This window comes from Cervus canadensis, chromosome 22, assembly GCF_019320065.1.
Source record: "Cervus canadensis isolate Bull #8, Minnesota chromosome 22, ASM1932006v1, whole genome shotgun sequence".
Lineage (NCBI taxonomy): Eukaryota > Metazoa > Chordata > Mammalia > Artiodactyla > Cervidae > Cervus > Cervus canadensis.
Genome location: NC_057407.1, coordinates 23,338,904 through 23,365,097, shown reverse-complemented (window position 1 = coordinate 23,365,097; position 26,194 = coordinate 23,338,904). Strand labels below are relative to the sequence as shown.

The 26,194-nt window shown below is 39.6% G+C and overlaps 1 protein-coding gene and 1 long non-coding RNA gene across 3 annotated transcripts in view; one reads left to right on the top strand and one right to left on the bottom strand.

The window, feature by feature from the left end:
• Positions 1-26,194, top strand: part of ADAMTS9 (ADAM metallopeptidase with thrombospondin type 1 motif 9) — a 164,275-nt gene that overhangs the window by 103,496 nt on the left and 34,585 nt on the right. The window contains exons 29-30 of one of the 2 annotated variants that reach the window (XM_043442384.1): positions 18,622-18,789; positions 25,298-25,471. In XM_043442384.1, the coding sequence (XP_043298319.1) occupies positions 18,622-18,789; positions 25,298-25,471 (342 nt within the window). The remainder of the gene's footprint in view (positions 1-18,621; positions 18,790-25,297; positions 25,472-26,194) is intronic. The other variant, XM_043442385.1, reaches the window with a different exon arrangement.
• LOC122424521 lies at positions 989-25,416 on the bottom strand. Its single transcript, XR_006264458.1, has 4 exons — positions 25,280-25,416; positions 18,065-18,130; positions 4,165-4,347; positions 989-1,134 (listed from the first exon to the last, which is right to left on the bottom strand). It is a non-coding gene; the product is annotated as an uncharacterized LOC122424521 (long non-coding RNA).

The window sequence follows — 26,194 nt, the reverse complement described above, 5'->3', positions numbered from 1 at the left end:
CAGGGGTCTAAGAGTCAGGATAAGTAGAGGGCCTGGCTTTCTGCCTCTCCCTGCAGGGGCCCACAAGCCTCCACACCAGCATGGGAAGTTGTGGCTGAGGGTACATTCCCCCTTTGTTAGGTACCAGTAAAAGATCTGAAATGTGTGGGTTGCCACACCACCATCTTTGCTCCTTGCTGCTGTTGTTTCCTCTAAAGTGGGATTGTTTTCATGGATCGTTTTAATCATTACAAGACCCCTTTCCAGAAATTTATATAGAGCATTGGCAGCCAAGAAAGGAGCCGGAAGTAGTATGGAAAACAATCAATATAGGCTGAAGCTACAAAGTCACCACTCTTAGTGACCATTCTTGCTCTTATTAGAATGAAGTTATGACTGGCCAAAACAGTCCAATAACTATCTATGATGATGGATATGTTCTCTTTCCAAATATTCTCTCTTCCATATTGCTTTCCAATATTGCAGCTACTAGCCACATGTGGCTAATATTAAGCACTTATTATGTGGCCAAGTACAATAGAGATAACGCATTTTAAGTTGTATGTAACTTAATTACTCTAAATATAAGCAGCGCCTGTGACTGGTGTCTACTGTATTAGACAGGGCAACCTCGGGCAATTAGCAGTTAATATTCAGCTTGTCAAGGGGTAAGTAAACTTATACAAATAAATTGGGGAGAAAAACCCTATGTCAGCATGTAATGGATCCCTAGTAGGATGTCTTTGCATCTAGTAAGTACCATCCTCTTGTCCTTCTGTTTTGCACCTTTGGTTGAGAACACTTCAGTGGTTGTTCCCTGACAGCTGAGCATTGAAAAAATAGGACAGTGAAAGAAGAGGCTTTTAGAATCAGCTATCTTCAGAATAGTAACTCCAGGGCCTCCATGTAAAAGCAGCTGTTAAAACAAACTCTCCTCTTGTGCATCTCAGAGTTCAAGTTCATCATGGCAGTAAGTTCAGTTAAGGAGAAAGAATGTTTATGTGTTCTGTGGGTCAAAAGGGCAAGGTTTGATTGGTGTTTTTAGGAGAAGGCAAAAATGGACAACACCAGGTAGCCACCTTGTAGAAGCTTGAATTCTGAGATCATGCTGTCTTTGAGAAGTTTCAGGAAGGCAGCTTTCATATTCAGTGATCCCTGTAGGTAGAGGTTGAGCAGATTAGGTTGATAGAACTTTTTCAAAGGCACTTCAGAAGAATAAGAGCTGAACCAAATGTCGCCTCCATCACTGTTATTGCCATCATTTACCTTCACCTCCCCAGTGTTAAGAAAACATTATAGTTTGTTTCATGTTTATACCCCATACTGATGCCCCCAGAAATTAAAATGTATGTAACAACATTGGTTCTCTTTTCTAGTGATCAGATAGAACTGTGGGTTTTGTTTTGTTTTTTGTTTTTTGCCCCTTTAGGGCAACATCTGCAGTAAATGATAAACAATAAAGGTTCAGGTGGTCTGTATTTTTAGAAGCTCTTTTTAATTTATTATCTTCACACTTAGGTTGTCTCTGTACTAAATTGGGAAGTGAGTCAAAGTAACTCTCCTCAGCCACCTTTTTCTGATGTATTTCAGAAGGTAGTGGAATGGATTGTTTCAGTTATCCACAAAAGAGCTGTTTTCCCCTCATTTAGTTTTGTACCATGCATTTCCTCCTGTAATTATTGTGATGGTTTTGATTTTTATTATCACAATCACTTACCATTTACATATTCTGCTAGGAGTTATGCAAAGCAGTTCACTCCTATTATCAGATTTAATCTCTTCTACTTGATGAGCTTAGTACCATCAGAGAAGTTACCTAGTTGGTACTAGGTCACAATGTGGCTGAATGAGGATTTGAACCTACTAGTAACCAAGACGTAATCCCCTCATTTTACTCTTTAGTTGGTGAAGTGGTGAAAAGCTGTGGAAAGAGGTTATCTACAATTTAAGATTTTCTGTTTTTCCATGTGGTAACTACTTGAAACATTCTGGAATTATTGTGCCATTTACAGATTTTGTTCAAAGCTCTAAAGGGATGAAAATGAGAAAATTATTTCTCTTAAATGCAAGCCAGGTGAAGAGCAAGATTGGGGCCCTCTAGAAGATTTTGGGGGGGAAGCATCCATTATTTATTAAGGACACATCAAGGGATGTTTCTGACATTTTAGTAAGCAAAGAGAAATAGAATAACTTGAGGTAAATAATCAATTTTTTGTTCAGTAGATATATAGATGATTGGGATGATAGATCTCAGGCAAGCCAGTTAGTGGTGATTAGGTTTATTGTAGAAAGTGATATGTTATTGTACTACAAGAGAATTATGAAAAATTGTTTAATTTAAAAAAAATTTTAGTTTTCTTTTTTCACTTTTTATTCTTTATTGGAGTATAGCCAGTAAACAGACAATGTTGTGATAATTTCAGGTGAACAGCTAAGGGACTCAGCCAAAAATATACACGTATCCGTTTTCCTGCCAAACCCCTCTCATCCAGGCTACAACATAACACTGAGCAGAGTTCTATAAACTATACAGTAGGTCCTTGTTGGTTATCCATTTTAAATATAGCAGTGTGTACACGTCCATCCCAAACTCCGTAACTGTCCTTCCCTCCCAGCCTTCCCACCCCTGGCAACCATAAGCTCCTTCATTCTGGAAGTCTGTGACTCTGTTTCTGTTTTGTAAACTAAGTTCATTTGTATCATTTTTTTTTCAGATTCCACATATAAGGGGTGTCATTCGGTAAAAAGTGATCGCACACTAGTAACTCTCTGCTTGAAATAAATGCATATTAAATGTATTGAGTTATCTTCCAAACTCTTGAGCTAAAACTAAGCTACAGGAGTTGAACTCTTCTGTCGATGCTAAGTCTTACTCTTTAAAACTGGTAGGACAGACAACCCCTGTGAGTTCCGTCCTTATATTTACTTTGTTCTTTATCCCTCCTTCCCCCAATCACTGATGCATCCCTCCATCCAAGTGGAAAGTGCACGTGAAGACATGGTTATGGTATGGGAGCTGTGTAAGATGAAGTGAGGGAAAAGATGATATAAAAAATTAACTAGAGAAAGAAAGATATATAGACATAGCCACCACATTTCAAGTGAAATTATCTTTAACCAAATCATTTATCAAATTGCCCCAAACCTTAATTTCCTTTGGACTGTAGAGGCCCACTGTTCAAGCTTGGTGCCTTATGCAAAGTAGGCAGACTATCAATAATATTGAAATGAATGAATGAATGAGAAAATCCTAGTTACTCAGGAGCTGAAATGATTATTGCACTGGCCAAAACTATGGAAATAAAAAGCTAACATGTAGGAGGGAATCATAAAAAGAAACATATAGGTTTAGATGGTGGTTATATATCAGTAGTGATTTCCTGACTTGGAGAGTTGTATTTATGTAGAGAGTGTCCTTGATTTGGGAAAATTAGACTTGTGGAGATGATGAGACACTATGTGGATTTTTCAGGAAAAGACAAAATATAATGTCATATACATATATATATTTAGCAAGGAGGATGGAGGGAGCAAGGGTGGTGAAATGCTGGTAGTTAGGGAATTTAGATAAGGGGGAGAGGGAGTTCTTTGTGATATTCTTACAATTTTTTTTTTCTTACAATTTTTAAGTTTGAAAATTTTCAGAGTAAGTTATTTTTTAAAAGTTCTTAAACATAAATATATTCAGAGTGTGTATTACACTTCACAAGGAAGCAGAGAGTGTAAGTCTGGATTTATTTCGGGGCTGTAAAAATTCTGACACATTTTAGGAAGCTGTTTTTAATCTCAGATTTGCACTGTAACATCGTAATAAAAATGGGTGCTCCAGTCTGAGCTCAGTATAAAGAGCATCTTTCCTAGTTTTTCATTGGTTTTTCCCCCATGAACTTCTTCCTCTGCCATCTCTTCTCTTTCTCTGTCCACCCCTCCCACCCAGGCAGCTAAAATGAAAAGGCCTCTGGGAATGGTGTGGTTTGTTGCTCCTCTTTTCCCAGGGAAATCCAGACTTTCACTGCCAGGCTTGCTAGTAAATTCCAGTAAATACTTGAATAAATACAGACTCCCCATTTTTATCTGTTGCTTCATAGCCAAAACCCAGATTCCTTTGAAAGCTAAAGAAATTTTTGAAAAATCTCTGTTGTTTTCCTTCTGCTTCATAAAAAAGCCTTCACCCAACCAACTCACCTTTTCCTCCATTGCAGTTTGCCCGTTCTTAGTGAAATGGTGACTTCCTTCGCCTTGGCTGTCTCTTAGTCAGATCTGAAATGTCCGGGAACCGCTTAGCAGTGGCAGGTCATGGCTATGAGGACAGGGAAGGATGCTAGCCAGCAGAGCCTGCTTGTTCCACTGTAGCTGTAATCTTCATTGCTATGCATGGAAATTGATTTTACATTGTACATGTCACATTTCTAAGACCAGGGATTCCAAACCCTTTTAGCCTAGGATCTTGACCTTGTTAAAACTGATGTTCAGTGGGCCCTTTGCCACTCTCATCCACCAAAAAAAAACACCCAAAAAACCAGCCCTCTGTGTTCCCTACCCCCCACCAAGTCAGTTAAACTCAGTTCGGTTTTGAGAGCTTGCTGAAGGACTTTCTGAAAAAAGTCCTTGAGATAATTCTGTGGTTCTCAATCAGGGTTGATTTTTATCTACTAGTGGACATTGGGCAATATCTGGAGACATAACTGGTTGTTACAGATGGGTTTGGGGAGTATTACTGGCATCTAGTTAAGAGCAGCCAGGGATGTTGTCAAGCATCCAACAGCATGGCTCCCAGAGGATAGGGAGGACTCATGATCAGACGTCATGGCTGAAGTCACAGTTGCAAACCCCATGGAAGTGACGCTGGTTAGCTATCAGAACATACTTCTCTGGAGAGTCGAATTTTCCATCAAGTAGTATGTGGGATCCTAGGAACCTAGCAAGGTCAAAGATTTTCAAGAATAAGCTAAAAATAGAAGGGTTTCAAAGTTGTCTCAAGAGACTATGAATTTGCAAACCAATAAGCAGTGTCACTCAGTCTTTTTTGGAGCCAGGAGGGGAAGTTGTTAATGTGCCCAGTGTGTTCCATAGACATTCTGCATGCAACTTTGGTGGAGGCTACCAACTTTGGATAGAAAGTCATCAATGAGGATAAGAATTTCTAAGAAAACAAGGTTACTCCAGCATGTTCATATTTGGGCTATATAAACTGATAGCACTCACAGTATAGAGATAGATGGATAGATAGATGGATGGATAGATAGATAGATAGATAGAGGTAGATCCAGAGATGTATAGATACAGATTCCTTTGCATTTTATGTTTCAAACAAACAGCACTTCCCTCATTCATGGTAGAATCTGCATAGGTGTAATGGTTCACCTCTATTTAAGAATTGGTTTCAGAACTGAATATTTAGGAGTTTTGGACAGGAGATACTTTTATAAATGCATAGTTAATCCTAGTGAGCATTTTATCTTAGAAATAGGAGACCAGTTTCTGACTAGAAACCGAGACAGTGGTACAGAAACTGTTCCATGACTTATGTATAGGTCTGAAGCAGGGTTTCCCAGCCTTGGCACCATTGACGTTTGGGACCAGATACTTCTTTGTTGTTCTGGACATCATAGAATGTTTGAGCACATCCTTAGCTTCTACCCAGTAGATGCCAGTATCATATGCTCTTAGTTGTGTTAACAGTGTCGTCAGACATTGGCGTATGTCCCCTGGGAGCAATTTTATCTTTCTCTCGTGGTTCAGGGAGTTTCTTACAGCAGAACTTTCCATATTTTCATGGGCATTAAGTAGGCATAGTAAATTATTATGTTGTAGAGATAACTAGATTTTCACAGTTATTTTCCCACCAGTTGTTTTTTTAACCTATCAGAAGAAACCATGATCAGCTTTTTCAGATGTATAGTGTTAACCTGGCTTTTCAGTACATGAACTTACAGGGAAAAAAGTTTCTAAAGTTTTACCCCTTCATACCTCTCTTTTTCCACTTTTCAAATCTTTTCTGCTTTAATAGATGGTAGTTCTATGTATTTACCAAATTCACACCCCCATGCCACACAGACACACGTATTTATGATCAAAATGGTAAACGAACTCCAAGATCTGTGGGACAGAGAACATTTTAGATGATCCATCTCCTGGCCCTAGAAAGAAAATCAATCTCAATTCTTCTTCTTCAAAAAGGTCACTAATGATGGCAATAAACTACTAGTAGTGACTCCAAGTCTTTGAGACCAGAGAAGAAATCTATCAGTAGAGGAAAGGCAAACAAAATGAATCCAAGACACTGTCATCAGCCTCAGAAGTTTTGTGGTAGGACCCAAACTTTAATGAAATATTGGATTCTTCTCACAATGTTTAAACTTTATTGGATGAAAGAGCAGAAATTTTTATGAAAAGAAAGGCACACATTGGAGCTTAATGTAGATGAGACCTTGGTTCTCCATAAGACAAACGGGTGCCACTTTCCAGAAATAATTGGAGCTTTAAATTACCAATGGGCTAACGATGTCTAAAGCTCTGTGAAATTAGAAATGGAGTTTTGCCTTTTACCCAATTATAATCTTACCAGTCATTCTGGGAAACCTCAGTTCTCTGAATAAATGGGTTTCTCCACCTCCTAATCACCAGCTGATGACCAGTGGTCTTATGTACTTCGATGTGGCATGTAAAAGTGCCCATCTGCAGTAGGCCAGATGCATTTTACCAGCAGTGGAGGAAGAATAACAAGAGGCCCACGTTTACTGAGCAGCTTCTTTGAGAGAAGCTTTGGGCCTGGTGCTTTGTAAACATTATTGCTAATCCTCATATAATCCTTGCAGAATGGTCCATATTGTATCCATTAGGCAGGTATGAAAACTCAGCTCCAAGCAGGCTAAAATGTACCAGCATCATACAATCAGTAATTCTTGGATCCAGACCCAACTGATTCCCAGGTTTAATGCTTTCCCTCTCTTTCTCTGGAAGGGTTTTCTGAACTTCTATAAATACTCATTTTGATTTATGACACCTACAAAAAAAGACTCTTACCCTAGTAGAAATCAGTTTAGCTTTCTTCTACTTTTTAAAAGCCATTGAGGCTGAGTCTTTGGGGTATGAATTTTTGAATAGGTCCTTTTAACACCTCGGTTCCTTTTGAATGGTTTCAAAAGAACTCAGAAATTGAGTTTTGTCACCCAACACTTTCAGACCAGAGCTCTGAAAAAAGTTGTATTTCCCCTGGACATTTACAGTATGCTAGAACAGTGTGAATTAATACATCTGTAGGGAGATACCTGCTGAACTAAGAAAAGTAGATCTTTGTGGATGCGGCCTAATACAATTATTTGGGTATTAACTACCTCTGATGGCTAGCCTGTAGAGAGTTTACAGGAGAGTGGTAATGATTTAATTCCATCAGGTTAAATCTTCAGTTAAAATCTCAGGCTTGATGTTGGTTTTGTAATCCTGAATACCCTCTACTTTGAGAGCACTTTTCTAAATGAAAGGGAACTAGAAAAATCAGACTCAAACCTAGACACACTATTTTGGAACAGTGTAAGTCTTTAGGATTTTTGTTTGATTGATTCATTGGTTTTTTGGTTTGTTGTTTGTTTTGGGGGTATGTTTTATTTGCCTTTTTGTTTTTTGTTTGTTGTTTTGGGGTGGTTGATCATTTTTGCGTTTTGATGTTTCTAGCCAGAATGGAGATAGACAATACCTGGCCCGGATAGAACTCATTCTTGTCCATTACATTTCTTTTTAGTCTACTTGCAGTCTATGTGTCTACATTTTTTTTCCACCTGGCAAAAGTGTTGATCTAAGGTGACACCTTTGGGGAGGAAAAAAGCATTCTGTGACCCTAATAGTATATGGCAGTCTCAGTGGCTATGAGCCAAGCTTTCAGTGTTAGTCTTGCCTGTGCAGAGCCAGGATTCTACTCCTTGCTATCTGTTATCTTACATCACGTTCTCAGATAACCTTCCTCTTAGTTGTCCCCTGTGCAGTATTTAGTCCTATAACTATGAATTAAATATTAAACCACAAGTGTGCTTAGCCGGTTTTGGAGTGAATAGGCACAGAAGATAGGAGCAAGCAATTGTTATTTATTTGAGCCTGACCAATGTAAGCATTGTGTAGAGTGTTTGCTTCATCCATAAAAATTCTTGTGAGATAAGTGATTCTAGCCTCTATTAGATACTATTCATTCATGCATGCATTTGTATGTTCCCTAAGTATTTGAGTGTTTTCTATAAACTAGGCACTGCTCTGAGCACTAGGGAGATAACAGTGAACAGAACAGACAGAAATCCTTGAGCACATCAAGTTTACATTCTAGTGGGGAGGGGGAATAACCTATAAATCAGAAACAAAAGAAGTGAAATATATATTGTGAAGGAACGTGAGTGGTGCCATGGATAAAAATAAAGAAGAGAGAAAATAGCTTGAAAGAGGAGATGGGAACTGTAATTTTTAAGGTCAGACAGTATCCTGTAAAAGGTGACAATTGAGCAGAGATCTGAGAAAACACAAAAGTTAGCTATGTGGATACTCAGGAGAAGAATGTTACAGGAGAACGGTATTTCAGGTGAAGACCTAGAGACAGGAGTATGCCAGGTACATCTTGACAATTGCAAGGTGAATGTGGCTGAAATAAAGGGTGGTAGGATATGAAATTGAGATGAAATTGATGGAGGGGAACATGAAAGTTCATCATGGCAGAGGGAGAGAAAAAGACCACTAGAGGAATTTTTGCTTACATTTGCTGAAAGTAACTGAGGAAAAGAGTTGAGTAGAAATGTGAATTTGTTAAAAGAATGAGCCTGGCTTTTGAATTTAGGGGAAGCTACAGGAGGAACAAAGATAGAAGCAGGGAGAACATTAAAAGCCATTGAAGTAACTCCGATGAGAGTGTTCAGTGGAAGCCGTGAAAAGTGGTAGGATTCTGACATTTTAAAGGTAATGCTGAAGGATTTGGTCCAAGTTTAGATGTGGGAAACGAGAGAAAGAAAGGAATTGGAATGACTCCAGACAAAGTTTGTGCACTGACTAAGTGGATAAATAGTTCCCATTGATTGAAATGGAGAAGATAATCCGAAGATCAGGACAACTGTTTCAGACATGTTAGGTTTAAGTTGCTTACTCACCATCATTTCATACCTGGATAAGCATCTCACATAAGATCACAAATGGAGAGAGAGAGAGATAGTAGTCAAACTAGATCTGATTGATTCCAAAACCAAGTTCTTACACGTGCTTCTGCCCCATTTCTGGGGTTTCCATTTGAATAAATCTCAGAGTAGTGCAGGAATAATTTAAATTCACTGAAAACCATCAAACAGAATTTTAGTCACTTCTATACCCACTCTTCCGTGTTGTGAGCCACTTACATTTTAGCTGGGTTTTATTTCTTCTCATCTCATCCTTTCATAGTGGTACTCTTGAGTCTTTTCTTTACCAAAGGGTAAGCAGGAGGAAGAGATAAGGAAAGCCACAAAGGACTTGACTAGTGCCTATTGATAGTAATCTGGTTTTATCAGAAACTCCCAGAAGAGCATTGCAAAGTTGAAGGGTGAGCGTCTCATTCAGTAATGGTTAAGATGACCTTTTTCCTCTCACTGAGATATATTTCTCTGATTACAAACTCAGAGGTATGCACATTTCAGTTCTGGGGTGGCATTAATATCCACCCAAAGCAAATTCAGTACATGAACTACCTACCCCTCCAGCTGTAAGTTTTTCAATGTAAGAACTTGACATACTGGCAGATAAAGATATTCCTTTCACATGAAGCTGATGGAGGAAGGATCAGAGAGGCAGAGAAAGCAAGACTGGAAGAAACAATTAAATGAACCATAACCTAGTGTTTTTTAAATGACTGAATAATACTTAGACTAGCTCTTTGGGAGGGGGAAGAAGCTCAAGGCTGAACATTGGTTGGGTGTCTGAAAATCCAAATGTAGCCTGTCTGGATTGCTTTTCTATGGAGGCATTCCCAAAGGTACCTTAGGTTCCCATGACTGTCCCTGGCTGCCTGGGACAGTAGCGTTAATGAGTGGGTCTTCTCAGGTACTATCATCTAGCAGAATGACATCTCCAGATAGCCTTGAACGCTTCAGCCTGGCCCTTTAGTTACAACCCACCTGCAGAGTATCAAGAAACTTAGGTCCGTGTTCCCACCAGACATAACTTTTCTATCACTCAGGCTCTTCTGCACCCACCTTTGGAACAACTGAGAACAAGATCCTAGAACAAGAACCTCACCCATTACCCTCCCCATCTTCCAGTCTGCCTTCACAAATACTTCTGTGGTTAGAGTGTGGGTCCTGGTAGCGTCTTCACCCCTTTCCTGAAAAGTGACAATGTCATAATTTTGCTGAAGTCAGATTACAAAAGAAATCATCACATCTAACCTTGCAAGGGAAAGAAGCATTACAAAAATCAGCGCTGTGCTTGGGAATGGGGAGCGAGGGGTAACAGAGCCTGATAATATAATATACCTCAAATCCCTGAAGGCACTGTTGGAAGTGGCCACACTAGAAGTCATCAGGTATGGCTTTTGCAGATTTTCTTGGTTTTTGTTTCTGTCTTGAAAGGGAGAAAAACTGTAATGTTTATATTCCTGCAGAATAAGAAGATCCCAAATTTGGGTTTCACAAGTTCCATAGCTGACTTCATATGCTGCTGTATTTCATGTGAAAATGTTTTTCCATCCTCTGATATGAAGTTGTTATATTATGAGGCTGCAGGATGCAACTGGAGAGCGTGGTACCTCATAATTTTTGGAAGTGATAGAAGGGGGGGTCATGAACATCTCTCACTGCCTCCCCTTCTTTTCTTGGCCCTGCATGTCCCTTGCAAGGCGATTGCGGGGCCACCTACTTGGATATAGTATTGACAGGCGCCTTCAAGTGTGCTCTAAGCGCTGACGTGTGAATCTTAGTTCCCTTTCTTCCATAGTCTTAGACCTTTGTAGCACTGCACAGGCTGGGGTTTGGGGGCTCACGGGGGAGGAAGGATGGCCCCGTGCCCCATCCGGCTGCAACGACTGTGACTCCTGAATCTGCTTTCTTCTGTGCTGCTCCCTGCCAGTCTCATGCTTCCGCAGCTCCTTTTCATGGTAATAAGTGCCATGGTGGTCCTGGACATGAACGGCCATCAGGCAGGCCTGTCAACACTGGCTTTACGCCCTGAAGTCACAGCCCTTGTTTCCTGGCCAAGCTTTCTCTCCTTCCTCCTCTGTCATTTTGGTTCCCTGATGCCCCTGTTCAGAGCCATTCTTGTATTCTGAGAAGCCCTATAAAAATTTCCCTAAACATGTTCACCTTGCCAATGAGAAGATATGGTTTCTGACAAAAGATTCTTAGCATTCCCACCACTGGGGACCGAGCAGGGGAGTGACTGAATATGGTTATCACTAATGTGGATTCTGTGTTTCAGGACATTGACAGAAATAACATGACAAAAAAAAAAAAAAGACAAAAGGAGTTCTTAAGATAGTAAATGTGAACAGGAAATGAAGGAGTAGAGATGTGGCTTTCAGTCGTGATGCCTTTCTTTCTCTTACTTGTCTGTCTTTCTTCTGTGGTTAGAAGAGCCTTCTGTGGTTAGTCTAGGAGAGTGAAAAAGGCACTGCAGAGGAGAAGGAATCATCAACATTTATATCTGCTCTGGGGCTCTCTCTGTGACCTTTAGAAAGGAAAGTACTTCCCCCGTTCACAAGAGGAAGATTTTTTCAGACTTGTTCACCCAGCAGTGCCTGTATTAGAATGTTAACTTTAGACTCCATAAGTGAACATATATTTTAAAAAAATATTCACCTTTTAAACTGCGTGTTAGGAGATATTTTTAAAGAGTCTACCAAATACAAGTATTATCAGTAGAAACAGTGAATGTGTGTTGATTTTTACACTGTCCAGCAAAAACATCAAGGGCTCTGTATATTTTGTCATATCTGGTTGTAAGGCAGCCTTGTTGCATATGTATGGTGTTGTTATCCTCATTTTGTTTTCCCCATTTTACATAGAACACATCTGACCTGAGACAGGTTGGGTAACTTGCCCCAGATAGCACCATGATAAAATGGCAGATTGCACTCCACCCTAGGTCTGTCTGACTACAAAACCTGTGTCTCGAAGGGCTGAAATTTAGAGCAAGGTGAAGACAAGTGCCATTCCTCAGCAGTGAGCTGAGGAATCCCGATTCATGCACAGCCACCTCTTGGAGTTTGTTCTTAACTGGTATCTTAGAACAAGAGGTAGTGAAACCCATGCTTGTTCAAATTTGTGTTGGCAATCCTTTAAAGCCAGAGGTGCAGAATCTATTCCTGCCTTGGGTAGCCCCCAGCCCATGCTGCTAGTGCCATGTGGGCATGACCGAGTTGGAGTGGAAAGAATTAGGATGTCTGGTTAGCTGTGGGTCCCAAGCAACATGCAAAACACCAGAATCAATTCACAAATCCCCAGTGCAGTTGGCACTACGTCGTGTTCGGTGCTGGGTCCAGGAGCTCCCACATCCATCTATTCCTTCTTTCCAGTGTTGACTGTGAGCACGGCGTGTCTCCCTTTCCATTGTGTGAATTTGTAAAAACAAATACATAGACTGAATAACCTCTGAGATGACCTCTAGGTCAAATATTGGAGAGCTTAGTTCTTGGTGAATCAGCAGGCCAAAATTTACAATCTGTGACCTTCCATTCCTGACCACGCAAAGGGCCATTCAACAGGGAACAGAGAGGAAAACTCAGCATATGACCTCAGGCCAAATGCAAGGGGTGAATCAACCTTAAAAAATGGCCACCAGAAAAGCAGAGTGTGGCTCTGACCAAAGGGAAATGTTGCTGTTTATCTTTACGTGATATTGTACATAGTGGTATGCTCACTTTTCATAGCGTCTTTCTTCCCGGAGTGCTAAAAAGGTTGTATTAAAATCAGAAACATGTTGCATAGCCATCCTCTTCCTGGGAGACTAATTAGTCAGAGATCTCTAAAATAGTCTTAGGAAGCATTTCTTTGAAATCCCAGTTTTCTGTTGTCACCATGGATAATCAGAGGTGAACGAACAGCCAGTCGTCTTAACCAGGTCTTCTCTTCAGTCTGACTTAAGGAAGAAAAGGGACATTCTGGAAACACACCTTCCGTATTTAGAGGCTAACTCTGCTGTTTCCTGGCTCTGTGACCCTGGGCAAGTGATGTCACCTCTTTAATCCTCAGTTTCCTTTTTCGTTAAGAGGAATCCTAATAGTACCTGAGCCACGGGGTTGCTGTAGAGATTAAATTGGAGAAGCCGGTATCTTTGAGCTCATGGTCCCACTCATATAAGAGGTCAATAAAAGTTAGCTGATGTGATTTCTAATAGTCCTGCTCCAACTCTTTGAATCTAAATAGCTGTGCCAAATTAGGTGGGTCAGATTCCAGGTGGTTCTTTCTTGAAACCATTAGGAAAATATAACATTTGGGTCATAGTCCATTTCTGTGATGGCTGTAGCCTTCATGTGTTCATTCATTCCTCTATTTTCTCAGCGACTACAGTGTGGAAAGCAGTAATAAACATACATGGATTGCAGTTACTGTCTTGTTCCCATGTTACAAAGCCCACATGGCTTTCCAGGTCTTACACTGGGTGGTTTTGAAACCTTGATCCCTAAGTCTGTATCTCTCCTCTCACATTCTTTTTTATTTTTTCTGGTAAACAATGGGTACAGGTTGGAATCCTTTGCTTTTCATGATAGTAAGATGTTCATGCAATATTCACTTCATTTATCACCGTAATTGGCAAAGGCAGTTCTGAACCGTAGGCATATGCATTGCCTGCTTTCTGATATCATATTTTCCAGATGAGATCTGACTATGTTTTTTAAACAAAATCAGAATGAGAGTAGAATAAATAAGAGCTTATTGTTAAGAAAGGACACGTTTCATTTTTTAGATTAAATGATTTAGATGATTTTTTCATATTTTATAGAATCACTAGGGAAAGGCCTTGAATAATAATTAGAAAAGTCTCCTGTCTCATAACTGAACTCTGCCCACCAGTCTCAGAATGATGGTTTTCTCTCTGACTGTCAAAAATGCTTAGATCATTAGAGTCTTGGCTTAGCTTAGTAGATTCTAGCAGATGACCTTTCTCTTGGCTTTTCAGTTCTTATTTCTAACCTGCTGTCAGTCCTCTGTTTGGAAATATGGACTCCTTGATCAATATCCTCCTAGATATATTTTACATAAACAGAATTTTATATATACAGATCACTTGGATATAAGAACCACTCAGACATACTCCACTGTGTCCAGACACTCTGTTGGAGCTGTCCTCCTGGACCATCCATTAACCCTTATGTATCAAGCATCAGCTACACCTCGAGTAGTTCTGGTCCACACCCCACTCACTGCATTACCTCCACTGAGCCCCCAGCATCATCCAGCCTCATCAAAAAGTTTCCTTCTGGCCAGATATTGTGTGCATCTGACCTCCACCCTCCCCTTCTTATTCCTTCTTGGCTCCTTATGGTGTCCTTACCAGTTCCGTGTGGTTCCCCATCTCCCTTCAGATGTCCAGGTTCTCACCAGCCTCAGCAATGCTAGGGATTTCATTCTGTCTGGATCTTCAGCCCTTGTCATCCAGGCAGACACACCAGGTTGTTTGCTGGCTGCTGGGTAATTGAGAGACCCAGCTCCTCAATATAAGTGAAAGGAGCAACGCAGGGCATCCCTAACGCCAGGGACAGCACACCAGGAAGAGTGAGATACAAATCCACACCACATCCAGAGCTTCTAGAGAGAGAGAGCCAGTTCCATTTCCACCATGTGTGTTGAAATGCACAGATTTCAAACTCTTAGACCTTCGTCTAAAAAATTAAGGCAACCTCTCAACAAAGCTCCACGTTAAACATTCCCTTTGAATGACCTCGCAGAAACAAAAGCCAAGGCATTAGAGATACTGACCTTGGTGTTTCTGTGTAACAAACAGAGATTACTTTGAGAGTGTTGCTCAAAGTTGGAGGAAAAATCATTCTCTTAAATATGTTGGGTTGTTTCTCCAGAGGAGAAAAGTCAGGGTCCACCTGGCAAACTAGAAAGCTATTTGGCTGCAAATATAAGGAATTAAATATTCCCCAGAGCAGGACACTTCATATATGTAGCCAAAAAATAATATGTACTAGGTGGCTCACTAAATTTAACTATTATTTCTGCAACACGTGTTGACACAAAAATCAGTGCCTGGGAAAGGACTGGAAATAATCAGAAATTTCCCTCAGAATAGAAGAGCTAAAACATGTGTTTATTTGGTTATCAAAATGATAACTTCTTTATGAAATCAAAATAGACCTATTAATAAGCCTGCTAGCTAGGAAAATTTCCACAAGCAGCTGCTTTTTGTCACTGGTAATTTAGAAAACATGAAATGAAAGGTGTTTGCTATCAGATTAGATACCTTAAGAAGTTTTTTATCACTTTTAGATCTGAATTTTAGGCAAATAATACGTATGGTAAGTCATACTGAAGTGTTGCATCCTTTTCTCCAAATCAGTTTCGTTCATGTCCCCAAATAAGAAAACCACTTTTAGAAATGGGTGGGATGCAGCTAATCCAGGTATTTAAAAGATTTTTAAGGTGTTATATTTCAAAACAACTTCCTCCATCTTTATTTCTTGGGCAGTAGATGTTGGTTGCACCAGTGGCACCTCTCAGATAAATTATTATCAGTGATGCTGTTGATTTTCATTGTGCTGTTATGTTCCCAAAAGACATCTAGCCACTTATATTGGAGTCATATAGGAAGAGATGTATACACATAAAGCATTTTGGTTATGCCATTTTGAAAACACCATTTGTCTTCAATAATAGTACCTATCTCTGTGGTTTATTGGAAGGATTAAATGAGATAATGTATATAAAGTCTTTGAGTAGTGCCTTGCACCTAATGAATGGGAGAAAGCTGTGCCTTTGCTAATTCTGCCTCTGTAGATTGCTCCCTAATGTTAGGTTACCTCTTCCAGTGACCACTAAATGGATTTGTTTTATTTGTTCATTCAACACTTATTGAGCACCTGCTAAGTTCTAAGAATTCTGCAAAGTGTTGTAAGTATAAGCCCATAGTGATAAACAAAGCTTCTGTAACCCCTGACCTCATGGAACTTAGACCAGTAGATTACTAAATCTCCATTTCCACCAACTCTCTTCCTCCCCTCTGTATTAAGGGACAGCTTGTCTGAACTGTTTGTATATTGAAATGACGATCTTTCAGGGTCAAACTTGCTTTCAATTGATGCTTGTTCATTTGATTAATAAGACAGTTATGTCTGTTTCTTCACCCTAATCAAACACATTACCACCCATGAACCCATATCCTCTAAATTCAGCTCATCTCCTAGAAAATAATATATTCTTGACCTCCCGTGCTGTTTTTCCCATCTCTGTCCACATCATCACTCTAATCCAATTGCCCAAAGCAGAAAACCTGGAAGCCTTCCTGACCCTGCCCTCACCCACCCACCCCACAGCTGATCCATCGGGGAACTGTCATTTGTAGTTCAAAAACGGTTTTAAATTCACCAGCTTCCTTCACCCCCCAACTTTGCACCCTCATCAATGCCACCATCACCTCTTGCTTGGACAACGGCATTAGCTTCCTAAGAAGTTTTCTTGTTTTAATGCTGAATTTCTACCCATTGTCTACTTGGTAGTAAAAATAGAATTTTGAAGTGAAAATTAGACTGTGTCTTACCCTAACTTAAAACCCCTCAGGGATTTTCCGTCTTGTGGAGAATAAAATATATTATTATGACCTATTAGTTCGACATGGTCTGGCCCTCAGGAATGCCTCAGGGATTCCTCTTGCAGTCACTTCAGCCCCTTTTCTTCAGAATACTCATGTCAGTTAGCAAATATGTATTTGTTTTTGTTGTCACTTGATTAATGCTGGTCTCCCTCACTGGTCTCTAAACTCCACAAGGGCAGGGATTATATCACTTTTATTTATCACTGTATTCTCAACACTTTGCATAATCCTTAAAACTTAGTAGGTGCTTAATAAATGTCTGCTGACTAAACAAATGAACGCACCTCAAACTCTTAAACTGCGCCTGTAATTTTGGTGGAAGTAACATTTTAAAATATTAATCATAGGGATTATCTGTGCATAAGTCATTAGACCATTGGTTTATAGGGAAACTTCTTGAAGATTCATTATGAAAGTCTTCTAGAATTGTAGCCCAGGGTCTTCATATATATCAAAGCACTAAAAGTTGAAAGATGGATGTTTTTGTTTTGATGTAGATATTTAAATTGGACTCCTTCCTTCCTCACTGTATACTCCTTCCAGAATGACTACTCAAAGTCATAATACTCACAAAATAAGAGCTCAAAAGAAAAAAAAAACCTTTCCATCTCCTAAAGTAAAAAGTTAGACCCAAATATATTAATATACATATTTTATATTTCTCCAGCAGCTACTTTGGAATTTTTATAATAGTCTATATTTACTAGAAAAAAAACATGTCTGGCACTTATATGAATGGGATCACTTAGAGCTTGCTTGGTAATGGTGGTTCAATTTATATTAGGCTACATGTTTTACATGGTGCTATTTATCTATTAGACATAAAAGGACACTTTGGCCATTTAAGTTAATGAAATCACAAAGTTAGCAGGAGAAACTAGAAACATTGAATAGAAAGAAATGACACTTGAAATCTATTTTTGTTGCATTTTCACATTTTGCTCTTCATTCTTAAACTCATTTCCCTCTGAAATGTAAGGACATTGTATTGGGAAATAATGTGTCTTGAAAACCGGAGCCAGCAAGCTTATGATCCAAGTGGTAATGACTTCTGTAATCGCTAATGAGGCAATGGACGTTGAATATCTCAGTGTACTCATTGGGGCCAGCCTCTTGCCTGTTCTACAAGAAGCTGTCATGTCACATTTTTGTCCCGACTCCATGAGCACTTTGATTCCTAAACCTTTCTGAGAAACCCACTCTGAAATCAAAGTCAAGTTTCTTAGATGTGGTCAGACAAGGTCACATTAAAACAGTTCAGTGAACCTGCAGATCAAAGTTGAAAGGTAATGCCTCCCTCCCAAACTTGGCACAGACCCACCTGCTAACTTACCTTTCAGTTTCTAACATGCCTTTTTCACCTCCTTTCCAATGGACTGGGAAAATGAGAGCTTATCCTCTGAAAAATGGTAGAAGAGTTTCCTTAAATCAATTCATTAGGAAATTGAACACAGCTGTATTTTGGAAATGCACCTTTATCCAAAAGAGTGGATCACGAGGTATTTTGTTGAAGAAATATCTTGATCAGAGACTGCATGAAGTGAGATGTCCAAAATAAATCCTTACTAATTCATAGTAGGACTTCTTTAAATCATAATTTCATGGTAATTTCAGGTTCATGAGCTTATTTTTGGCCTATATTACCAGGATTTACCCTCACTCTTGAGTGACCCAAAATACTAGCCAGGATTCCCGCTGTCCACATTTTTTTCTCCACTGCCATGTTCCTTCCGTGTTGAGCCTTGAGATATTATCCAAAATGGCACTGCAGAGGGGGAGGGGATGGTGACTGTTGTTAGGCATGATCTTAACATCTCACGACCTAGGTTTTTATCAAATTTCTTGTGATTAAAAAAAAAACAACAACTTTGCCATTGCTTTATATTTCAGTGTTCTGTCTCTTGTGGTCGAGGGCATAAACAACGAAATGTTTACTGCATGGCAAAAGATGGAAGCCATTTAGAAAGTGATTACTGTAAACACCTTGCTAAGCCAAATGGGCACAGAAAGTGCCGAGGAGGAAGATGCCCCAAGTGGAAGGCTGGCGCCTGGAGTCAGGTGAGCAACGCTTCTCCTCTAACGACTTCTTCCTTACCTCTGGCCATGTGGCAGACACCAGCGTGTTGGCTCGTTCCCCTGCTCAGTTTCGGTTCTTTAGAGGGGAGTGTGGAGACAGGGAAGAAAACAGCCTTCTGTCAGAATGCTCGCTAGCTGTGGGACCTTGGGCAAGTAGCTTCATCCCTTGGTGCTTTGGATAATATATATGCTAGGACAGTTGTGGGGATTAATTCTAAGTGGTGATAGATATCAACTGTGTAGGACAGAGTAGTCCCTCAATGCTTTGCTGATGGCCTTTCTATTGTTATTCCCCATTTAGAAAACCACTAATTCAGATTCCAGTAAGGTTGACTATGGTTACCTGGCAGGAATTGAGTTCAAACTTACCTTTGAGGTTCTTAAAGAAAGAGCTGTCAATATGAAGTATCAAAGAATACTTCTCTGCCTGTTAGATTGTATACAGTAGAGGTGGGGGATAAGATGGGAAAGTTTTCTGTCATTTCCTAGCTCTGTGACCTTGGGCGATTTGTGTGACCTTGCTGACCTGACTTCATATAGCTCTTAGGAGGATTTATTGCAGTAATGAATGCCACATACTTAGTTCAGTAGTCTTAACTCTAATAATCTCTCAAGAGTAATATTTTGTTTGAATGAATGCAGTATGTGTATATCTAGTGGGAAAGTGGGGGAAGTACCCAAGAAACTGATTACAATTAGAGTCCACTAATTCTACACATTTGCTAAATTCAGTAGGTTTCCCTATTGAATTCAAGAGGGAACTTGAGAAGCTTCTATTTACACATTAACAATTGATGGGTGAACAGATCACTCATATCTGGCCCTTAAAGTATATCTTGTTACTCCTCACTTATACATTTCCTCAGCTTAGTTGAAAGTGCTTACTTAAAAGTAGTAAGGCCCAATGTCTTTTCACATATTCTGTATGTAGTATGCTCTTTCTCTCCATTAATTTGATGCAGTGAGGTTTTGCTGAGTTTGTGGTTCTCCTGTGCAGTAGAGATGTATGTACATACTCTGGAGAATCAATAGGAAACCAGGTTCAAGGTTGGCAGCCTGTAGAATTGATTCTTTCAGAGCCTGGATCTTGATTCCTAACACCCCAAAGAAGCTTTGTACAGCTGTGTTAACATGAGAGGGAGTTGAGAATCCTCCATTTCAACATGAATGATGGGAAATTCCTCTAGAAATATGAATTTTTCTTAAATGCTCTGGGCTGCTGTCATTGTCCCCCACACCTCACAGTCATATTGCCCTTCACACAGAAATAAAATGTGGCCTGCATCGTATCCCAGCAGAATAGCCTCAGAGTGCTTCTATCATATCATGTTTTGTTTTTATTTTTATTTTAACAGTCAAAGCGTCTGTGCCCAGCCAAAGCTAGTTCCTCTTCTGGCTTCTTTAAGGGATCAGGTTTCTAGGCAGTATTTTGTGCTGCTCACCAGTAATGGTTTGTCTGACTGACTGCTGTTGTCTCTGACTTCCAGCCCTTGCATTTTCGTGCTGTTCAATTCATGTAAAAGCCTGTAGCTAACATTATTTAAGATACCACAGTAATTAGCTTGTCCTCTTGCACACTTTCATGCTGTTATTTTTCTTCATGTCCCTTGGCCTCTACTTATCTATTTGCATCCTGTCGAGATGCACTTAATTGATAGTCATTATAAAAGTCAATTCATTTAAAAGAAGGATGATTAAAAGAATCTTTCACTTTTTATTGGTAAGCACAGAGTGAGTTTTACTCTTGTATCCTGTGAACTTGATGGAAAGTCTAAAATTGCTCACGAAGCTGGGATGATTAGGTTTGAACCCTTGGGGTTTTTTCAAACATAAGGTAATAGGATTATTGGAATGCTTCCCCAAAAAAGACTGCACCTGTTCAAAATGATTGCTTAGAAAAGTCTAGTTACCTTTGTGGAAAATGCAAGTAAACACAGTCATGTAATGGTCTGTGGCCAACTTTATAATGCTCTGATTTGATTTATAGAAATGAATTATAAAAGCAGGCAAGATAAGATGCTACATGGGTAAAATCCGATTTGTGCAATTTTGAAGCATACCTGAAGATAATCAGACCCAGAGGTTGATGGAGAAAGATAGTCTGCATGACTAAAGATTATTGGTTTACTAATGATCCCATGGTAAATAGAAATATCCCTAAGGCAGTAATATAAAGCAAGAGTAATGATTATCCATTTGCAACAATATTTAGAAGATTTTATATCTGATTCTTCTGTTTTCTGCTGGTGGCTGTATTTTAGTCATCTCATCTTCAAGGTAGGGGAAGTAATTATTGTAATTTCTCATTATGTCAAAATGTCTAACAATAATAAGGCATATAGAATATTGGGATAGGAAACTAGTATAGCCATGCTAATCTTTGTCTCTTCCTCAGAATTAGTGTTTTGAGGTTTAAAGTGGAATGTTTTACTTTTATATCTTTTGAACATCTTGAATGTGTCAATGAAATTTTTCCAGTAAAAGAAGAACTTTAATTCAAAAACATAACTCAAGTTTGAAAGCATTTTTTTTTTCCAAAATTCATGTTTAGTTTGTTTAGATGATTTTGATCAAGAGCTGAGGGATGAAATTTTCAGACAAAATCAGCATCTGATTCTTGATTCAACTTTATAAATGTGAAGGCTTTCTAGTTCCATGAGTAGACACAAGTAGCCTTCCAGAGTAAAAATTGGTAATGTATCCTGTTCCTACAGAAAAGCTTTCTAAACAAAAGAAGATTAAGAGTAAACAATAAAAATGATCAGATTAGAATGAAAGTACCACTTTACCAGCATTCATCTATCATGAATTCATTCAGCCCTGAGATATCAGTTTCTTTTCCATACTTGAATATTTCTGTGGTCAGGATGGTCCTTACATCTAATAGAAGGTCATGATTAATTGCTCCTTTTTCTTTCTCAATGATATAAAATGTAGTACTGTGTCTTGAAGTCAGGGAGACACTTGCTTTCTTTTTAAAGTTCTTCAGTGCTCATGCCAAAATGGAAACCGGCAAATTGCATTATGAACCTACCAGCCATTTTTGGTGGGGATTTTTTTGTAATTACCATGAGAGTGGCTTGGTCATGGTGTCTGATTCTGAGGTGTTTAATGGAGAAACATGGCAGATGTACAATGTGTGTCTTTTGAGAAATCTTAGAAACCCTATGCACATGGTCAGTGATGAGAACTAGAGTTGCCTTAGTGATTTGTGCTCTCTGTGACTTGTCTTTGAACTGCAAACATTGATGTTGAATTGTTTGAATACAGTCCTTTCACCCACACTCTTGCCGATGTAGTACGAAAAGCCGCATAATACTCATATTTTAAAACTGGAAGCCAAATCCTAGTCCACAGTAGCTTTGGTTTATTGCCTAGGATAGAACTTATTTGAATTACATTTTGTTTTAGTTTTTGCTTGAGTTAGGGTGATTATTCTTTGCTTTTTTTAATGTGTGGAGTATCTATGTAAAAGATTACTGGGAAGCATGAAAGATATTTTATGCCAGATGCTTAGTATAGAACTAAAGTCTCCACTGGCAGTGATTTTGTAACTCTTGGGATGTTTGGAGGTGTGTGGAGACAGCTTTAGTTGTCTCAGTTTGGCAGAGGAGAGGGAATGCAACTGACATGTGGTGGGACAGAGTCCAGGGATGCCCCTGAACTTCCTCCAATGCACAGGACAGCCCCCAGCAAACATGATTTCTTAGGTTGAGAAACCCTAGAATAGAGCCTGGCCTAGTAAGTGCTCACTAAGTTTGCTATTATTGTTACCGGTTGTTATTTATTAAAGTTAGTTCATACTTTAGTTATTAAAGTTCGTTATTTTTCAAGCTAATCCCTCCTTTGAATCCTGTCATGGCCATGATTGTAGCAGTCATACTGATAGAAAGTATGTAAAATTCTTTCCAGGCTTTCAAGTGTGTATTACAGTCCCGTAAGCATCACAAGTTCCATAGAGATTCTTTTTATCTATGGAAAGAAGCATTAACTTTCCCCTTTAAATCGGTGAGTTCTGCATACTAACATTGCACAGTAGGGAGTCCAGAGAGATGAAACACAGCTCCTAGCTTAGTAGTTTGGAACTAAAAACATCTGCTTTCAAACCTGTGCAGATAGACTGCTGTGCATCAATGATAGTTGCAGGGGGACGGCACATGTTAATACGCTGCTCAACCTTTTTCTTCTGCAGAGTAACTAAAAATTGGACTACATAGAACAAGAAATAAGCACGCACACGTGCACACACCAGCGCCATCAGCACCTCCAGGGTCACACAGAGGTCTTTCTGATGCTGTTTTATTCATGGGGTTTCTGCACAAATCTCTCAGAATTTACCAAGCAAGTCTGCCTGGCTCTGTATGCTAAATGTTGCCTCCCCTGAGACAGCACAGGAAGAAAAGTTCAACACAGAGAACTAACTCTGCTGCAGTGCACTTCATTTTGAACCAAGATTACCATGGATTCAGTATTCACAGAGGCAAGGCTTATAATACCTTGCTGTGCATATAAGCCCTGTAAAAACCTTTGACTATGTTAAGTCAGGGTTAGCTTTGATAATATGAAAATCAAAAGCCACAATGACATTATTGTTTAATTGAAACTTCCTCTGTCTTTATTTGCCGTTTGGAAAAAAATATTGAACATTGTAGAAATTATTTCTTAAATATTAGATGCTTATGGCTGATAATACCTTGCCTTTGCTGAGCCATAAGTAATAATTTAGTAACAAACAGTAGCATCAAAAAGAAATTCCATTTACTTAGAACCTGAATAGTATACACCTGGAAAGACTTTAATGTATTTTCCTTTTTCTTTACCTTATTAAAGCATGATGAGATTTTGAATATATATATCAGCTCTGTGCAAACTCAGACTTGTACTTAATTGTTCTTATTTTTTTCCTTGTGTTTCTACTTGGATACATTGTTCTGGAATTGTTCTGTTTTATGTTTAAGGCCCCAAATTCAAATACTCAAAGAGTATTTTGGTGGTTGTTTGCTGTCGGTGGTTGACAATTTCTGTCTTTCCTGTGCTAATTCTCCCATGTCATAGTTCATTCATTTAATGTGGAATCAATGGGAAATATACACATAGCTCCCCAAAGTATTAAATGGCCATCTTCTGTAGACGAGGCAGTCACTTGTGCTCAGGCACCCTCTCATTCCACCCAGAGCACAATGACTTTAAATGTCTGGTTTCTTGTGGGTCAAAAACTCATTCAATCCAATTAATACAATTAAACCCAAACAATAGTAGCAATGTTGCTCTAAAATATTTCCTTCTCTTCAGCTAGCTTTGATGTGAACATTTAAGCTCCTTGCCTGGCAGACTTATCTGAAATGATATGATTTCCCAAGCTGCCTTCTAAATATTATCACCTGTTTTTTTAGAATCTGAAATGGAAATAATACTAATATGCACCAGAATTCATTAGGGTGTGCTTCTTGATAGTAAATTCCCATTAACCTCAAAGTAAGATGAATCCCGCTGCAGGGTGGTTGGACAGGAATTTTTGTCTAATTTAAAAGCTTGATTCTATTCTGTATGAAGACTTCCTCTTAGGAATATGGCTTTAATGTATGTTAAGCTTGTTTTCTCAATCAGACAAATGAATGGAGGCTCAGCTATCACACAAACTTGGAAACAATTTTTAATAGCTAAGTGAAAAAATAGGCATTTCTTTTCAGTTAAATGTTGCCTTTAGGTTCTCACTGTCAAAAGCTTAATAAAGATAATAATTCTTGGCCTGCCCATGAGTGAGATTATGAAACCCAGTAACGAGGAAACCACTAAAAAATTAATTTAGAGAAAAGTTAATTGCAGATTAATAGGGTGTTTTGCAGCTTGGTCAACAAAATGTTTCAGCCTGATTAACAGTACTTTTCACGGGCTGGAAACACAACACCCAAGGAAATCGTTTTTCTCTGTCAGCTTTTATTTTTCGTACATTCATCCGAATTCCCCTATCTCCAGGAATAGGAGCAAGAAGAAGAAGAGACTGGAGAAAATAATTCTACTTATAAGGCCATAAAATCTTCAGTGATTTTCTCTCCTTGAGTTATAATTTTTATCTGCCAAGAAATTCTCTTGTGTGCAACTGTCTCTCCAATTTTCAAGGCCCTCCAACCTTCCGGGATAGAAATCACTCGGGACTTTCATTTCCCATGGCAGCAGTACTCTAGGGTGTACTGAATGTCTGTTAATGATGTCTCCCAGCCTCTTTCATTGTCCAAGAGTTTTGTTAACTTGAGAAATTACCCCCAAACTTGAGTCTCTTCCTCACTCAGCTGGCTTTGATAGGCAGTGAGGCTGTGGATTTTAGACATTTCCTGGGTCCCTTTCACTGGAATTTAGAAAACCCCGTGATGGCTGTGAAGATCATTGGATTAGGAATGCCATCCCCAGGTCCATGACCCTCTCTACCCTGATGATCGCCCCCTCCCACCAGCGACCCAAAGCTCCCACTTACATCCTCTTGTCCTTGTAGTGCTCCGTGTCCTGTGGCCAAGGCGTGCGGCGGAGAAATGTGGGCTGTCAGATGGGAACACACAAAATAGCCAGAGAGACCGAATGCAACCCCTACACTCGACCGGAGTCGGAGCGCGCCTGCCAAGCCCCGCCGTGTCCGCTCTACGCATGGAGGGCAGAGGAATGGCAAGAAGTAAGTAGAGCCAGGAAGCGGGCACCTGCCAGCCGCTCGCTCAGCCCCCTTGCTATCATCACATCCGTTCCCCTGTGAAGCCCTCCAGCGCGGTGACCAGGCTGGCGTTTTCCCACAAGGTCACTGTCAGAGGGCCAGGAGTTCGTTCCAGCCAGGGTGGGAGAACTCCTCCTTTTTCTGCCCTTGCGACGCTTGTGTTCTTGATGTTGCAAATCTGGCTGCCTCCAGAAAAAGTTGAACAGGCCGTGGGCCAAATGCATGAAGATAACTTTCCCAGAAGGAGGGGGAGATGGAAGAAATATTTTTGAGTGTGTGTATTCCGACATGGTCGTTTGGGTGAGTTCAAACAGCCACTGGACAGACCCTAAGTAGGATCTCCTCTGGAATTTTTTTTTTTCTTCCACGGCTTCGGCCATCAATTGGAAGGCAGGCATTTCATTTGAAACCCGGATTAATTAGTGAAGGATTTTCAACATTTAAAAAACCGAGTGCCTCTGAAGAACTGCTCCGTTGATGCAGAAATAGACCAATTTGTTTTTCTCCAAGTTAATGTCTAGTTAAAGAAAACACTAAGTGTCCCTGAGGAATGGCCTGGTGCTAGCCAGGATAGGACTTTTGTAGGGAGGTTCCTCTGTTCCCAGTGGAGAAGATTCAGTTGTAGAAAAGGGAGGAAAGGATATTTAAAAAAGCAATACTTTATCTACTGACATTGGAATGAAACAG